Source organism: Myodes glareolus, chromosome 10 (genome assembly GCF_982192425.1).
Source record: "Myodes glareolus chromosome 10, mMyoGla1.1, whole genome shotgun sequence".
NCBI lineage: Eukaryota > Metazoa > Chordata > Mammalia > Rodentia > Cricetidae > Myodes > Myodes glareolus.
This window is the reverse complement of record NC_142035.1, coordinates 58962648-58981286: the sequence shown is the minus strand read 5'-3', so window position 1 is coordinate 58981286 and position 18639 is coordinate 58962648. Positions and strand designations below refer to the sequence as shown.

The window sequence follows — 18639 nt, the reverse complement described above, 5'->3', positions numbered from 1 at the left end:
CGTCGACGTCCGGTGCGTACGCAAGCTCTTCAGCTGAAGCGGACACAGGGTGTGCGAACCCTTCAGATTAACCCGCCCCTAGAGGGATATGAAGGACTCGGGGTGAGGCCGACCACGCCCCGCACGGTAACTCTCGGGCCTGGGTGGAGGGCATCGCTTCAGTAGTGGCCCGATTGGAGTTTTTGAGAGTTTAAACCACTTGTGTATTTGAATGGCTTGACTAGCGTTCCGCAGAGAGAGCTTCGCACGCCTGGGCCTGGCTTGGCCCTGCGCGATGCAGCGTTTGGTCCCTTGAGTGAGTTGCGCATGTCATCTCGCGCTCCTCCCAGACCGCACTTCCGAGTCGATCCGAGAACTAACTAGGAACATCGACGCCGGAGACCGTGGCCACGAGGCGGGCGGGGTGAGAAGTGCCCATGGCACGGTCCTGCCCTCGCGTGCGTGGGGTGTTGAACAGCATGGCACGTTCCGAGTGACGATTTTTAGCATGGCTGTAGAATCTAAACCTGTGCTGAATAAGCTCGAGTTTTAGAGTTCAGCTCTCGGGGTTTCAACTCTCCGAGGGAAACAACCCACGTCGATTTCTCTAAGTAACTTGATGTTGTTTTTTGACACCTATACAAACGTCCCCCAGCGTTTTAATTTTAGGTCAAATGAAGGCAAGACCACGAATTTAATGGGGAGGGGGCGTTGAGTGAGTTGAATGGGAATGAGAACTTTGTAAACAAAGGACCTGTGATTTGTTAGTGCAAATCGGAGGTGGAGAAAACAGGTGGGGGAAGAGCAGGTGTTTTCTTTTTCTCTGTGGGCAGCCTTGACTGGTTTTCTGTTAATAGAATTTCCCCTTTCTGTTGAATTTTCAAGTAGGTTGTGTCTTGTAAGGTGAGCAGGGGCCTTAGTAAGCTTGCCACCACTAAATTGGGGAATCTGTGTTCGAAGATTATGTAGAGAAGTTGGGAGTCTTTTCGAACTGGAGAAATCGTTAGCAGAGTGTATTGCATTGCTGTGAAGTTTTTTACCTTCACTTTCGTTCTCCGGAAATGTTCCTTTCCTCCGGCAAAATGATGGAAGCAGGGATGGGTGGAGAGTGAAAAGGAGGGTGACTTGATTGGTAGAACGGGAGAATCTCCGTCTTAGGGGGACCCACTCTTGTTCGCCGCCGGATCCGACACGTGGATCTTGAGACATTAGGGGCCATTTATGCTCAGCCTTTGCGTCTTGAGCTTGCCAACCTTAAGTGGCCTAGTGTCTAGTAATCCCTGCCAGACCTGCTTTCCTTTCGGGCACGACGCCGCAGCAAGGCTGCAGTTAAGGTGCCGGCGTGACGGCTGCTGGGAAATGAGCTGGCCGGGTGACTCCTTGTGTAGTCTCCAAGGTAACCGAAAGCGACTGAACAGCCCTAGGACCACAGGGTTCCGCCTGGCTGCACGTGATCCTTAGGATTATACCCCCATAAGAGTTTTTTTGAGACTTTTTTTTTTCACGTTTCTGCCTAGCAGCCTTATGTAGTTGAAAAGCGAAATAATTGGGGCTTTTTTTGTTTGCTTGTTTGTTTTTTAAATTCGCAGGTAGTGAGTTGGGTCCCCTTAACTACAACATAAAGGAAATTTAGTTCTCTTGGTGCTTTGGCATATTTCTTTCAAATTCTCTGTTTCTGCTGTAAAGGTTTTTCAGATTCTACTTAGTAGTTCGTAGGCACCTAAAAGCTTACTAGCCTGAATTGTTTTAGATTGATACCAAGAAATGGAGATATTTAATAAAATTTAAGTTTCAAAATGCGGTTTAATTTAAGGAACAAACATCGTAGTGAACCTGCCATACATAATATTGTAATTTATTGTTTAAAAGGGTAACATTCAGAAATGTTGCTGGCCATCTCTTGAAATTTGTGTTTTAAAAGTAATAAATTGACTTGGAATTTTGACTTTGTGTAGTTAAATTTTTTTGATACAGTATGTAAATCATTAAATTGCTACATAGTGTGTTTTGTGGGTTGTATCAGGGTCACAATTATAGTAAGAATTTACCAAAGACCACTGGATGAAAAAAATTGGTACTCTGAGTTTGTTACATTTGATGCTCTTTGCTACACTGTTTTAAACCACATACCTTAGAGATTGTGTGTGTATGTAGTTAGGAACATCAAAAATCACCAAGAATTTTTCCCTTTGCAACTAAATTCAAGGCCCTTTCTAATGCACTTTAATCTAGGTAAATGCTTGACGAGAAAAGACTGAACCAAATATTTTTGAATTTTAAAATGTAAGTAGATAAGGCCGACCTAAAACTCAGAAATCCTGCCTGTCTCTCCAGTGCTGAGATCAAAGATACGCACCACAGACTTGTGTTCTTTGTTAAAACTTTTAAGAGCGCAAAATAACAGAGTATTCCAGTATTGCTGGAAAGGAGGTTTTTTTTTTTTTTCTTCCTTTTCCTGATTAAAGTACATTTGATTTTTGCAATGGACATGTATGGCTATCTTAGACTTTAGAGTGGTCTTCATAAGTGTGAAACAGCATGTTCACCAATTGACGAGCTGTAGATGAGAAAAATCAAATATAGGGCTGACAATATAGTTCAGTGGTATTCCAGGTGCATATCATGTGAAAATCCAAGGCTGGGTTCAGTTACCATCACTACAAGGGAATCCTGTTTTTAATTGTAGCCATTGTATCTCAAGTTCCTGATAATTTGGGGCCATAAATTGGCTCTTCGATTTTATGTATTTTGGTTAACTGATGGAATAAATTGCTAGGTTTCGTTTTTTTTTTTTCTTTTTCTTTTTCTTCCTTTTTTTTTTTTTTTGTGTTTTCCAAGACAGGATTTCTTGATAGCTTTGGAGTCTGTTCTGGAACTAGCTCTTGTAGACCAGGCTGGCCTTGAACTCACAGATCTGCCTGCCTCTGCCTCCCAAATACTAAGCTTAAAGGCATGTGCCACCACTGCCTGGTTTAGGTTTAGGTTTTTTTGGTTTTTTTTTTTTAAATATTTTTCTGGTTTATTTAACTTTATTTTATGTGCATTGGTGTGAATGTGTCAGATCCCCTGCAACTGGATCTTCAGACAGTTGTGAGCTGCCATGTGGGTGCTGGGAATTGAACCCGGGTCCTCTGGAAGAGCAGTCAGTGCTCTTAACCACTGAGCCGTATCTCCAGCCCCGGTTTTTTTTTTTTTTAAAAAAGATTTTATGCAAGTCTGCAAGTTCTGACTTTTCATGGTTTTCATGTGTTATTTTCACGTTTTTGTTAGATGCCTGTGTGCAAAGCTGAAATAGGCAATTTGAGTTTTTTCTTTGTTGGGAGGAATGGGGCAGACAGGTCTTATGTATGGCAAATTCAAGGAATTAAAGGTGTGAGTTACTACCACCTGGCTGATTCCTTCCTTCCCCCCCTTTTTTTCTTAATGTGGTGCTGGGCATTGACTTTTTGTATACTAGATAAGCACTCTGTTGACTGAGTTACATCTCTCCAATTTGAGTTTTTAGCATTTAACTATTTAGGCAAAGAAAAAGCTAAACATAGTTATTTCTACTATGGTGTATAACTTTTGGTGAGTTCTCTAAGCTTGACTTACCAGGTGACTTGTGAAACTTTTTGTTTTGTCAATTTGTGATAGGTAAGGTCTAAAAATACTAGTTTTAGAAAATTAGTTATCCTTATGGATAAAATCTTAAGGCAGTTTTAGAAATTTTTTTTTTAATTCTTACCTATTTTAGGCCATGGGTTTTAATTCCTAGCACTATAAAATAAACATCCACATACTAAAGTTATTTGAATCCTAGGACTCCAGAGCCCAATGTGTTTCTGAAGAGTGCATCCCAGGTCAGCCTAGCTAATAGTGGGACCTTGTCTAAAACAAACCAACAAACATACATCAAGATTAAACAAAAACTACTCCAAGCTAGAAGAGTTTATCTTTTCTCATGGATGTTAGTACTTTAGTATTAAGAACTAGATCCCAGGGGCTGGAGAGATGGCTCAGAGGTTAAAATCATTGCCTGCTCTTCCAAAGGTCCTGAGTTCAATTCCCAGCAACCACATGGTGGCTCACAACCATCTGGAATGGGGTCTGGTGCCCTCTTCTGGCCTGCAGGCATACACACAGACAGAATATTGTATACATAATAAATAAATAAATAAATATTAAAAAAAAAAGAACTAGATCCCCTCTTCCTAAGTCCCTTGAGCTGGAAGTGACCAGGCCCTGCCCCTGATGACCTCCAACTAACTGCCAGGCTATGCCTATCCGTGCCATAGAAAACCATAACAGGACCCAGCTCCTTGAGATGGTGGAGGCCAAGCCCTGCTCCTCAGAGTAAAAGAAGCCCAAAATCAGGCCATCTGGAAAACTCCGCTCCTAGGAAACTTTATATAAAGCCTGCCTCCAGCTCAGTTGCTTCTTGGTGGAGCAGAAGTAGCCCCACCCTCCAGTATTTCCTCAGTAAATCTTTTGTTTGTTTGATGTGTGTTATTCTTTGGCTCCTGACTTCCACGATACCTTTCCCTTCACATCCTGCAGCCCCTTTTATCCTGATCTCATCTCATGGCAATCCTTTTGCCTTAGCAACCTTCTGATTGCTGTGATTATAGGTGTGAGCCATCAAGTCTGGCTATAACATTTTGTTTTTGGAAACAGTCTATCTACTTAGTCCTGGCTGTCTTGGAACACTCTATATAGATCAAGTTGGGCTCAAACTCACAGAGATCCTCCTGCCTCTGCTTCCATGTTCTGAGAATAAAGGCATGTGCCACCATGTGCTGCTTTTAGTAACTTTTGAGCTATACTTCACCTAACATAAAATTCATGGTTTAAATGGGCACCAGGACCTGGAGAGACGAAGCACTTAAGTGTGAGAACTGGAGTTCTTGTCCTCATTACCCAAATAAAAAGCCAGGTGAGCATGATAGCCTATCTGTAATTGGAGCTCTGGTGAGGCCAAGATTGGATCTCTCTAGAACAGTGGTTCTCAGTCTTCCTAATGCTATAACCCTTTAATACAATTCCTTATGTTGTGGTTGACCCCCAACCACATAACTTCGTAACTGTAATATCTATGTTTTATGATGGTTTTAGGCAACTCCAAAGGGGTTGTGACCCACTGGTTGAGAATTACCGCTCTAGAACTAGCTGGATATGATATTTATGAAGTCATGTCAGTGCCGTATAAAGAATTAATTCTGGGATTGTGTATATAGTTCATGTTAGAGCACTTTCTGGGGATACTTGATGCCCTGCGTTCAACTCCCAACACAGCTAATAAGTTAATTCTGCAGTTTCTCTTTGCAATGGGAATGAAAATTAAAATTTTCACCCATCCCCAAAGAACTTGATGTAACTGAATCTTTTTGTAAATTATTTCATAACCATTCCTTTTTAAAATGCAAATTATTTCATTTTATGCATTTATTTTTTTCCCTTTCATTCTCCTCTCTCCCTTTAGTTTAGTTTATTTTGTTGTTGCTTGTTTTGTTTTTTGAGACAGGATCTCACATAGTTCAGGATGACTTTGAACTCTGATTCTCTAGTTTCCATCTCACTAGTGCTAGGATTATAAGCATGCGCCAAGCCACGATGCTCAGGCCTTTTTGTTGGTTTACTAGGTGGCTACTCTCCCAACTGAGCCTTTTTGAAGTAGAAAGAAGTTTTATTTGAAAGCAAATAGAAGTTTAAGCTAGATTTCTGACAAAGAGAACAGCCATTTTCTGTACCTAAGAGCTTCTCTGACTGTTTAGTAGCCCAACTGCCCTTGGTCTTAAGTAATCTTCCTGCCTTAACCTTTTTTGGTTAAATGTGCCACCACTGCTTGGCCAGCCTTAACCTTCTAAGTGCTAGGATATCATGAGAACCACACCAGTTTATATATAGTTTTTCTAAAACGAATGCATAATTTTAGTTTGTATAAGATTACAGGGTTATTTTTTTGAGAGATAGGATATAAATAATTTTTAACTAGTTAGATTAAAATTAGTTTACAAAAATGATAGAAATGATTAGGATAACTGTGTGTAGTGGCCTAGGCCTGTAATAATCCCAGTACTTGAGAGCCAGGCAGAGGAGGATTAATGTTTGTTTGTTTGTTTGAGACAGTTTCTCTGTAGCTTTGGAATCTGTCCTAGAACTCGCTCTATAGACCAGGCTGGCCTTGAACTCAGAGAGATCCGCCTGCCTCTGCCTTCGAGTGTTGGATTAAAGTCATGTGCCACCACCACCCAGCAGATCTTAAATCATTTTACTTCTACTCATTACCCTTTTTTTTCTCTCTTCCTCTCCACCCCTCTGCAGTCTAAACCCGTTTTCTCAAGTTCAGTGTTTTTTGTCTTTTTTTTTTGTAACTCAGCGAATTTAAAGTTTTAAAATAAATGGTTATTGTATGTTTGTGTGGATCTGCATGCCTACTGATGAACATGGAGATTAAAGACATAAGTAAAATTTTGGAATCCATTTTTTCTCTTCATTTTCATGTAAGGTTCAGGGGTTGAACTCAGATCAACAGGCTTGTCTGACCAGTGCCTTTTCCTGCTGAGCCATCTCACTGGCCTCCACTGAGTTTTAAGTAGCTTGGGCAGGGCTTTATTTACTGGAACATGGACAAGTGCTGGACAAGCATGGACTATGAACTTGTGTTCTTTCTCTCTCCATCTCCCAAGTGTGCTGAGAGTACAGGCCTACACCACCAACTCCTGGTTTATGCAGTGCTGGAAATTGAACCCAGGCCTCATGAGTGCTAGACAAATCTCTAAAAGATGAGCTAGAGTTCCAGTCATCACAGTTGTGTTTTTGTTTGCAAAATTCTGAGTTGATTAAAGTTTTGTTTTGTTTTTGTTTTTAGGATGAGAAGCATTTGTGACTATGTGTTGACTACAGTTTCTTACTACTGAATTTCTCACTGGAATCATGGAAGAGAAACAGCAAATTATATTAGCTAATCAAGATGGTGGGACAGTGACAGGAGCAGCACCTACCTTCTTTGTCATCCTAAAACAGCCAGGAAATGGCAAAACTGATCAAGGAATTTTGGTTACTAATCGAGATACCTGTGCTTTGTCTAGTAGGGTGTCATCACCAGGAAAATCTAAAGGGAAGATTTGCCTTCCAGCTGATTGTACTGTGGGAAGAATCACTGTTACCTTGGATAACAACAGTATGTGGAATGAGTTCCATAATCGAAGTACAGAGATGATTCTGACCAAGCAAGGAAGACGCATGTTTCCTTATTGTCGTTATTGGATAACAGGCTTAGATTCAAATTTAAAGTATATCCTTGTAATGGACATATCTCCTGTGGATAACCATCGTTATAAGTGGAATGGTCGTTGGTGGGAACCCAGTGGGAAGGCTGAACCTCATATTTTGGGAAGAGTTTTTATTCATCCAGAATCTCCTTCCACAGGTCATTATTGGATGCATCAGCCAGTATCTTTTTATAAACTCAAACTTACCAACAATACACTGGACCAGGAAGGTCATATTATCTTGCACTCTATGCACCGTTACCTGCCAAGGCTTCATTTGGTGCCTGCAGAAAAGGCTACAGAAGTGATACAATTAAATGGCCCTGGTGTTCATACTTTTACTTTCCCCCAGACTGAATTCTTTGCAGTAACAGCTTATCAAAACATTCAGATTACCCAGTTGAAAATAGATTATAATCCATTTGCCAAAGGCTTTCGGGATGATGGGTTGAGCAGTAAGCCCCAGAGAGATGGAAAACAAAGGAATAGTTCTGATCAAGAAGGGAATAGTGTTTCTAGTTCTCCTGGTCATCGTGTTCGTCTTGCTGAAGGTGAGGGATCAGAAATACATTCAGGTGATTTTGATCCTGTGTTAAAGGGTCATGAAACATCAGGCCTAGGCTTGGAGAAGCCACTCCATAATGTAAAACAAGACTTTCTTGGTTTTGTGAGTTCTGATTCTGCCCTTGAAGTTCCTCAACTGAAGCATGAAATTTCTGAAAGGTGAGTCATAGTTTTTCTTATGTTTATTTAGTGTTGTATGTGTGTGTATGGGTCAAAGGACAGCTTTAGGGAATTGGTGTTCCCTTTTACATCATGTGGTTTTCTAAGAAAGTTTCTTTATGTAGCCCTAACTTGTCCTAGACACCAGGCTGTCTACAGAGATCTGCCTGCCTCTGCTTCCTGGGTGCTGGTAATAAAAGGCATGCGCTACTACTGCCTGACTGATTTTTATTTTTTTTAAATGTATATGTATGTGCTATATGTGCTGTATATGCTAAATGTGTATGTATGGGTACCTGTGTAGGCCAGGAGAGGGTAGATTCCCCTGAGCTGGAGTTATAGCTATTTTTGAGCTACCTGATCCACATGATGTAGGTTCTCTGGAGAATAGCAGATGATTTTAACAACTGGTAACCTTCCAGTCACCCCGATTTGTTTTTTAAAAAGCAGATTTGTTTCTTACCGTCCCCTTACATAAGCATTTTTTAAAAAAAACAAAAACAAAAAAAAAAAATCCAAAAAAAAAAACCAACCCTTTAAACATTTACAGAAAGATTCTCAGATCAAGGGTAGCTCATTGGTACTTAACATGTTCAAAGTTCTGAGTAATATATAGTACTGAACTTCCTTCCAAAAAGATGTATTAATTTTTAAGTTGTACACTGACGAATAGCATGATGAAGTTCTGTGTTGCCCTGCTCTGTCCTGCATGAGATGGGCGTTCCAGTGTCTAGGATATCCATGCTGTGTATGCTACCTGCTCACTAGTCACTTAGTATCCTTCTCAATAAGAAAGGGAATTGTGGAAGGATTGCAGTTGTGTTTGGTTTATGTCTTATATATTATCCTATGCTGTTGGCACAGTGCTTGTGTTATTTATCTCATGTATCTAATCACATAGATATTTTCCAAGTTTATCACAAAGAAAAGAGAGTTCACTATAGTAAAATACTTTTAGAGGCGACCTCATTCACACTTATTATAGTGTATTGTTATAATTTTATGGTATTATTCTTTGTTTTTAATCCATTGTGCCTAATTTATGAATTAAGTTTTATCTTAATTACCTGTATATAGAAAAAGTATAGGGATTGCAAGCATTTCTTGTGGATAATTTAACTGTACTTTAATACTTTCGATGCACCTCTTTTGATAGAATGATTACCCACTATAGGCCATACCTTAGGTTTGATTTCCAACCCCACATAAAAACTGTGCATGGCTGGACAGTGTGGTAGGGCACACCTTTAATTCCAGCACTCGGGAGGCAGAGGCAGGCGGATCTCTTGAGTTCGAGGCCAGCCTGGTCTACAAGAGCTAGTTCCAGGATAGGATCCAAAAATACCAACCAACAAAAAAACCTGCGTGGTGGTACATGTCTATAATCCTGACACTTGGAAAGGGAAGGCAGGAAAAAAGATCAGAAGTTCAAGGTTATTCTCACCTATATATCAAATTTGAGGAGGTCAGCCTGAAACAAGTAAGATCTTGTCTTTAAGAAAAATTGTTTTAATCTCTCTCTCTCTCTCTCTCTCTCTCCTTCCCTCCCCCTCTCTCTCCCCTTGCCTAGTCGCTATAACTAGAGTGTCCTGGGTTGTGTTGTGTAGAACTGCTAAAGGTGAAAGCATTATAGTCTTGGGTTTCATTTTTCTGATGACTGTGAAAACTATATATGAGAGAGTCTTCCTTGGTTATTGTTTTCTTCCTGTGTTCAGTTTTATGTACCTTTAAGGTCAAAACTACATTGTTTTTTAAACTTATAGAACTTTATGGTCCCAACTGCCCTAATGTGGTCCTATTACATAGTTCACCTTTTGTTGTAGTGTCTTTTCTAAAATTAGTCATTGTTGACTCCCAACTAGTTTGATGTTATTTTTCTGTTCTCTCTTTTGCATCTTCCCTTCTCTCTTTTTTAAGACAGGGTCTCACTATTGGTTGATCTGGAGCTCAATATATATACTAAGCTGGCCTCAAACTTAGAGATACTCCTGCCTCTGCCTCCCATGTGTTGGGATTTAAGGTGTGCTTGTCTGGGTTTGCTCTCTCTGCCTCTGTCTCTCTCTGGTTTTTCGAGATAGGGTTTCCCTTTGTAGTCCTAGTTGTCCTGAAACTAGCTCTATAGACCAGGCTGGCCTTGAACTCAGTGATCCACCTGCCTTTGTGTGGCCCCAGCGCCCAGCTGCTTTGTCTCTTGATTGCAGTTTATAATTCAGATTGTTGTGCCATCCATTCTCCCAATTTTGCCATGACTTCAAGTAGTGAGTCATTTACCTAGCCCCGACTATCAATTTTACATGTTATTGTCCCTCCTTTTTCTTCTCCCTTCCTTCTCTCCCTTTCTTCAGTTGTGGAGATTGAAGTGAAAGTTTTAGGCATGGCAGGCAGATGTTCTACCAACTTAAGTACATCCCTGCTCATACACTACCTATTTTATTTGTTTTTTGCTTGTATTGTATTGGGAACTAACTACAGAGACTCGTGTTTTACTGTAGGACTAACCTCTAACTCCCCCCTCCCTTTTTTTCTTTTGAAAAAGTGTCAAAGTAAATTGCCTGTGCTGCCTCAAATTCAGTCTAGCTCAGGTAGACCTTGAATTTGTGATCCTTCTGCTTTAACTTTCATTACTGATATAATAAGCTTTTGGCACCAGGACTTACAACTTAGTGTGCTCAGGATTGAACCCCGGGCATATGAGATAAATTTTATCACTGAACTACATACACATCCCCTTAACCATTTAAAATTATTTGCCAATACAACAATTTAGCTTATTTTATCTTGTTTGAATAAAACACCAGAGACGTGGTAAATTATTTGTCCTTTTGTTTTGAAGGCTGGGAAATTGAAGTGGTATCTGTTTGGCATCTGTGAAGTCTTCTCACTACATCATAACATAGAGGGTATCACTGTGAGGCAGCAGGTGGTCTAGCCCTGATTTCTTTATTCTTAAAACTCTGTGAATGCTCTGCAAAGGCTCTTCTCTAATCTTTACCTTAGAGAGGCTCCATCTCCAAATGGTGTTAACGTCTAATATACAGACTTTGAGGGACATATTGAAACTACTGAATACAACCTCATGGTTGTTATTTTCCCTTCATCCTCTCTGTGTTGTGTAGTTGGCTAGTTTTCAGTAAACAATGTTAGGACACTGCAAAGTATAAGCTGCCTTCTTCACACTATATACAATAATTATTTCAGAGACACTTACAGACTCATGTGTGAGAGTTATAAGTTTGCCTTTTGAAAAATTTCATTTGCTTTTTGAGACAGAGTTTCTCTGTGTTGCTCTGACTGCCCTGGAACAACCAGGCTGGTCTTGAACTCACAGAGATCCAGTTGCCTCTGCCTCTTGAGTGCTGGGATTAAAGGTGTGCACCACCACCACTTGGCTACCTAGTTCTCTTTTTAAAACAATTTTTTGTTACAGTTATTGTATATGTATATGTGTGTGGATGTGCTTGTGTTGTGGTGTGTGTGTGGAAGTCAGAAGACAACTTGCAGGAGTCAGTTCTTTCATATGGATCTAGGGATTGAACTGAGATCATCTGGCTGTATGTATATATGTGGCCCTTTCACTATAATTTTTTTTAAATTAATTAATTAATTAATTAATTAATTAATTATTACGTATATAATATTCTGTGTATATGTCTGCAGGCCAGAAGAGGGCACCAGACCTCATTACAGATGGTTGTGAGCCACCATGTGGTTGCTGGGAATTGAACTCAGGACCTTTGGAAGAGCAGGCAATGCTCTTAACCGCTGAGCCATCTCTCCAGCCCCCTTAAGTTTTTTTTTTTAAAGATTTATTTTCATTTTTATTTTGGTGTCTGTGTGGGTATGTATTTGAGTTCAGATGCCTGCAGAGGCCAGAAGAGGGTGTTGGATCCTATGGAGCTAGAGTTAAAAGTGGTTGTGAGCAACCCAAAGTAGATGTTGAGAACTCTTCTACAAGAACAGAATCCATCATTTAGCGCTTTTATGTATCTTTTGTAGTATCTTTTATCACATGAGGAGACATTTTTCTTCCACTCTCCACTTTGACTTGTCAATAATCAGTAAATTTCATAAACATTTTTATATTAATTGGGATATAATGTGTCTGCCCCCATTTGTTGATAAATTTTATTGATGGGTTGCTTTTACCCAGCCTTGCATTGTTGGACTAAACCTTGTTTATAGTAATACTGTTTTGTTGTTTTGGGTTTTGAGACAAGGACTCTATATAGTCCTGGCTGCCCTGGGGCTTGCTATGTAGACCAAGTTGGCCTTAACTCACAGAGATCCTGCCTCTGCCTCCCAAGTACTGAGATTAACCAGCTATAATCTTTTTAATATTGCTGGGCTGAGTTTGTAGAAAATTTTCATCTAAATTCATGAGAGATAGCTATTTTTAGTTTTATTTCCCATGGGTAGGTATCATGGTTGTAAATTTCCCCAGAAAGAAGCTAGAAGTGTCCCATACTTTCCAAGTTGGTGTTTAAATTTTGTTTTAAATTTTTATCACCTTAAGAAACTATATGTATAGCAATATAATTATAAATTTAAAAAGCAATACAGTCTTAAAAGGAAAATGTTCAAATTGCAAAATTCTTCAGAACACATTAAAACATTTTTTTTCTTAAATGGATTAGTGTGACAAATGTATTAGTGATTGGTTAATAGTGTCTAATGCCTGTTGGGCTAATGGTCAGTGGAACTAGAAAGCTAGTCAGCTTTCCTAGAAAATTTTTTTGGATGATGTGTGTGTGTGTGTGTGTGTGTGTGTGTGTTTCTCTGTGTAACCTTGTCTGTCCTGGAACTCATTCTGTAAACCAGGCTGGCCTTGAACTCAGAGGTCCCTCTGTTTAGGATTAAAGTTCTGGGATTAAAGACGTGTGACTTCATTTTATTGTCTTTATGGAAAAAAAAATGTTTTTTACTATTTCAGCACACAGGAAGTTTAATTCAAAAATCCACAGAATAAAAACTATGACAGAATCGAAACTAGCAACATACTAGCTTTATATTCTTTTTCCTGGTTGGTGTCCTTTTGCCTACACCCTGTTTCTTCCTTATCACCTAATGTGATAATCTGATAATGTGATGATCTCTTGGTCTTTCTAAGCTTTTAGACTTTACATATTTCTACTCATTTAAATATATATATATATGTGTGTGTGTGTGTGTGTATTTATATTATAGGCTAGAACCTGCATGAGAACCTTTTATTTTTTATCTTTGGATCTTGTTAATTCTATTTGCTTTTGCTTTAATTAATCATTGTATCAGGGGTTAGCAAGTTAAGACTAAGGTCCATACTTCATCAACTGTTTTTTGTGTGACTTGCCAGCCAGTAATAGTTTTTACATGGTTAGTTAGATAGGAAAAGAAGAAGGAATAATATTTCAGGATCTCTGAAAATTATGTAAAATTGAAATTTCAGTGGCCCTTTGTTGGATCATATCTGTTTATGTTTTGCATGGACTGTTTTGTGCTTTAGTGGCAGAGAGTTGGCATAGTTTAAATGTTTTACTATTTTTTAGCCTTTTACAGAAAATAAATTCCTGTAATAGAGAATTTATTTTAGACTTTTGCTTTTCTTAGCATATATATTTAAAACTAAATTTGCTTCTGAATACTATTTTAGTTTACATTCTGTACATTTTGATATTTGCATTGTTTCTTACTCATTTATTGTTTGAGTTTATTTCTGCCCAAGAGCATAAGGCTTTGCTGTATTTGCCAGCCTACTGTCTCTTTTGGGGGGTTGATACTTTATGTATATACATATTTTGTAGATAGTGAGTGAAGTGTTCTGTTTTGCAAGATAGTGTCTTTTGCTCTGTTTTGTCTGGCCTGGTATTCACTGTAGCTCCCAAGTGTAGAGGTTACAGGTGTGTTCACCAAGCTAACCTTTGAATGTAATCTTCTACAGTTAACTTGGTAAATGTAACTGATAATACTGTTGAGTTCTGTGTCATTATTGATTTTTTTTTTTTCTGAGGTAGGGTCTTACTAATAGCTCTGGCTGCCCTGCCCTGGAACTCACTGTGTAGCCTTCTTCCTCATGAGTACATTGTTCTTTCTGTTTAGGATTACTTGGGGTATTTGTAGGTTTGAATGCTTCCATATGAATCTTAGGATTTTTTTTTTTCTAGTTCAGTTAAGAGAGTCGTTGGAATTTTGATGGGGCTTGCATTGAATCTGTAGGTAGCTTTCAGAAATTTAGCCATTTTCCACAAAACTTATTCTTCTTAATCAATTAGCATGGATCCTCTCATGTTTTCTGCAGACTAGGTTTTCCTTTCTTTCCTCCTCTCAAGCGGTCTGAGCAAGTCTGGGATTTTTCTGTTGCAGCCTACCTGCAGCAAACTCCTCAGGCGCTTGGGCTCCAAATGCTGCTGGAGTTAGCCCCTCACCACTGGCCAGCTCTGCTATTAGGCAGCTCCCGCCACATGTGCTTCTTCCCCACCATCCACTGTGCAATTTTCAGACAGCAGGCTACCTCTCTGGGTGGGTTATGGGCTTTCCCTGGTCCCTTTCCTTGGACTGCTGCCAAACTAGGTAGCTGCCTTGAAAACCCACTTGGTATTTTACTGTTCTACACAGCAGCATTCAGGTCTATGTTGGGTGCAGATGAAGTGCAATCCTAGTCTTATTAATAAAAACCTGGAGTCAGATATTGGTGAAAAAGCTGAAAGATCAGAGAAGCAAAGGAGTAGCCACAGTCACTTCTTAACTCCAAATTCTCTGACCAAAAAGGGCTGAGGTCCTGTCTACACCCTGCCTTATCACTTCCTGTCTCCTGTCTATACAGATCTTCAGACTTCTATGCTAACTAGTGACTAGCTCTACCCTCTGATCTGTAGGCAAGCTTTATTTGTCAGAACACAAATAAAATATCACCCACAAGATCTGGCTGTTCTGGAACTCACTCTGTAGACCAAGCTGGTCTCGAACTCAGAGATCTGCCTGTCTCTGCCTCCTGAGGGCTAGGGTTAAAGCTATGTGCCACCACCACTTAGCTGACCTTTTCTGGATTATTTTTACTTTTATGGTTTGTGTGTGTGTGTGTGTGTGTGTGCACGCGCGCGCACACACTAGTGGGAGTTGGTTTTTCTTTTACCATGTTGGTTCTAGGGATCACATACAGGCCATAACGGCAGTCACCTTTACCACTGAGCCAACTCAAAGGCCTGATCTTGGATTTCTTGTTCTTTTTCTCCACTTTCTAAGTGCTAAGATTGTACATATGTGTCATTATGCTTGATTTACGTGATGCTGAGGGTTAACCTATAGGACTTTGTAAATGCTGTGAGAATACTTTACAGACTGAGGAACATTTCCAGCTGTATGTAACCTAGCCTTTTACTTTGGAAGAGTTTGTGGCAAAACTCTTTTTGTTTTTTTATCTGTCTTTTTATCTGTCCATCTGTCTGCCTGTCTGTCTGTCTTTGATTTAGGGTTTCACTATGTAGCCTTGGCTGGCTTGAAATTCTTTTTGTAGACTTTGCCCCACTTCAGATCCACCTACTTCTGAGTGTTGGGATTAAAGACATGCCATTACCACCTCCCTGAATGCCATGCCCAGCAGCTGTGGTGAATCCTTGTGTTGAAAACATGTCTTTGCTGGGGGCGGGGAGGGTCTAGTACTCTACTACTGAGCCACACCCTTTTTCCTTGAAAGTGAATTTTTTTAATTTGAAAAATTGAAAATCTTCTGGTAGTAACCTGAGTATACTGAGAAAACTATAATGTATTGTTTAAGATGTTAATTTTTATTTTAGATATTTTATCTGAAATATAGACATGAACTAGCAGCTTGAAAGCACATTATTTTATTGTGATTTCTAGTAGTGATAGACATTTTTCCCCCTCTTCCTTATTGTCAGTTGATGATGCATGAATTTTGATTTGATTTTTGATCAGTTCTAGCTGACTTTCAATATGGAGTTCCGTATATCTGATCAATATCTAAAGGCAAACATGTTTTATAAGGTACTCTGCATTTTTATTTAATGATAAAGGTAAACTATATTCTTTTCCCATGTTTTATTTATATAAGAAGGGTCAGTTTATGTGGTGATGAGGTTTGAACTCAGGACTTTTTTGTTCTAGGCAAGTATTCTACCAACTGAGCTACATGCCCAACCCTGAAACTTTGCTCTTGAATTATATTTTTTCATGAAACATTGATAAATGTGTTATGTTGGTTAATTACTTTTTTAAAAAATTATTTATTTTTATTTTATGTATTTTGGTGTTTTGCCTGCATATATGTCTGTCTGTATGAGGGTGTCAGATCTTGGAGTTACAGTTGTGAGCTGCCATGTGGGTGCTGGGAATTGAACCCAGTCCTCTGGAAAAGCAGTCTGTTCTTAACCTCTTAGCCATCTCTCCAGCCCCAGTAAATTGCTTTTGAGCCCTTTGTTAAGTTACAGAGAATTTTTAAGGAATAGTTCATAAAATCTGATACATTAATTGATCTTAACTGTTTTTCCTTTCTTGAGTTTTGTTTATGGACAGTTCTGTACTTTATCTTCTTTCTAGTCTTATTGGGAACAGTTTTGAAGATGATTCCCAGGTTGCCTCACCATTAAACCCGAATGGAAACTTTAATGTCGTCATTAAAGAGGAGCCTCTAGATGATTATGATTATGAACTTAGTGAATGTCCAGAAGGGGTCACTGTGAAGCAAGAAGAGACAGATGAGGAAACGGATGTATATTCAAACAGCGATGATGATCCTATATTAGAGAAACAACTAAAGAGACACAATAAAGTTGATAACTTGGAAGCTGACCATTCATCTTATAAATGGCTACCAAGTAGCCCAGGTGTTGCTAAAGCTAAAATGTTTAAATTAGATGCTGGAAAAATGCCAGTGGTTTACCTAGAGCCCTGTGCTGTCACCAAAAGCACAGTGAAAATTTCTGAACTTCCCGATAATATGCTTTCCACATCTCGAAAAGATAAATCAATGTTGGCAGAATTAGAATATTTGCCTACATATATTGAAAATTCCGGTGGGACTGACTTTTGCTTAAGTAAGGATTCAGAAAATAGTCTCAGAAAACATTCATCAGATCTCAGAATGGTACAAAAGTATACTTTACTTAAAGAACCTCAGTGGAAATATCCTGACATATTTGATAACAGTAGCACAGAAAGAATAAATGACAGTTCAAAGGGATCATCTGGAGACTCATTTTCAGGAAAAGAGGACTTGGGTAAAAAGCGAACAACTATGCTTAAAATGACAACACCCTCAAAGACTATGAATACTAGTCAGAGTGCCTCTCCAAACACTCCTGGAAAAAGAGGAAGACCTCGAAAGTTGAGACTCTCTAAGGCTGGGAGACCACCTAAAAACACAGGGAAGTCTTTAACTGCTACAAAGAATGTTCCTGTAGGTCCTGGAACTACATTTCCTGATGTGAAGCCTGATCTAGAAGATGTAGACGGTGTGCTCTTTGTTTCCTTTGAGTCAAAGGTAAGATTGTCATGATCAGCTTTTTCTTCTAAGGTCTGTTTTGAATTGTATATTGGCTTAAAATTTAGGATCTACTTTTGTGAGTATGTTTGGGGAAAGGAAATGAGTATCTTCACGTTTTGTTTAAGTACCAGTAATCACCTCTTAATATACCTTCTTTGAAGTAGACTTTAAAAATGGACCTTTGCTTAGGTCTCACTCTAATTTACTCAGGGTATTTATCTGATTAAAAAAAGGTTTATGTGTGTCTGGTGTATGTGAATGCAGGTGCCTGTGGAGACCAGAGGTGTTGGGTTAACTGAAGCTAGAGTACAGGCAGTTGTGAGCTAACATTGGCACTGGAAATTGAACTTGGAATTTTCATTGTTGCAGACTCAAAGCTTAACAATTCATGAAAAGTCCCCCCCCCTTTTTTTAACCCCCCAGAAATACTGTCAGGGACCAGCCTCGACAAGATACTACTTTATCTCTCCTACTGCTGGCTAGTGACAGTGGTGTAGAATATTGGAGAACAAAATACTAGCAGTCTTTTTTTTTTTTCCCCTGTTAATGGAGATAGTGGCTCTCTACATAGCTTTGGCTGTACCAGAACTCAGTCTGCTCTGTAGATTAAGCTAGCCTTGAACTCAACAGAGATCATTTTGCTGTTTCCTCTGAGAGCTGGGACTAAAGGTGTATACTACCATGTCCAGCTCAATGCTAGCAGTCTTGATGACTTGAGTCTTACCCATAGTGTTTTGATTTGTCTCCTTTCACTCTACATGCATAATATTTTTCATGTAGATGTTTTAAGAAGTCTGGTATTTCTAAGTTGGCTGTAGATGTTGGATGTCTTTCTACCTGGTGTTTTCCTCCTCTGTTACTGAGAAAGCTTTACGTAGGCTCTGAGACGTGAGCATATAGATTGTGGGTAAATATAGTTTAATGTTGGTTTAATATGAGATTATATTTGTCTTTTTCTAGGTGGTGGTGGTTTTTCTCCTCTTCCTTCTTTCTTCACCACTCCTCCTTTTCTTCTTTCTCCTCCTTTCTCTTTTCTTCTCTTCCCTCCCTGACCATCCCACCCCTATGTTTGTAGCAGGAATGGGGGAGAACAGTAATGGAGATCAAACCTAGGTCCTTATGTATAATAAGAGCTACTGTACTACATCTTAGCCCCTTATGATTAAAATAATTGAATGCGAATACTGTAGAAAATAATAAAGTACA

The 18639-nt window shown here is 39.3% G+C and overlaps 1 protein-coding gene across 9 annotated transcripts in view; it reads left to right on the top strand.

Moving 5' to 3' along the window:
• Positions 1-18639, top strand: part of Mga (MAX dimerization protein MGA) — an 86226-nt gene that overhangs the window by 22304 nt on the left and 45283 nt on the right. For 6 of the 9 annotated variants that reach the window (XM_085696440.2, XM_048459934.3, XM_085696439.2 and 3 more), the window contains exons 1-3: positions 8-126; positions 6830-7955; positions 16488-17430. In XM_085696440.2, coding sequence (XP_085552566.2) covers positions 6895-7955; positions 16488-17430 — 2004 coding nt within the window. In that variant the 5' untranslated portion in view covers positions 8-126; positions 6830-6894. Of the gene's footprint in view, positions 1-7; positions 127-416; positions 591-6829; positions 7956-16487; positions 17431-18639 lie in introns of those variants that run through there. The other 3 variants (XM_048459930.3, XM_048459929.3, XM_048459932.3) reach the window with 2 other exon arrangements.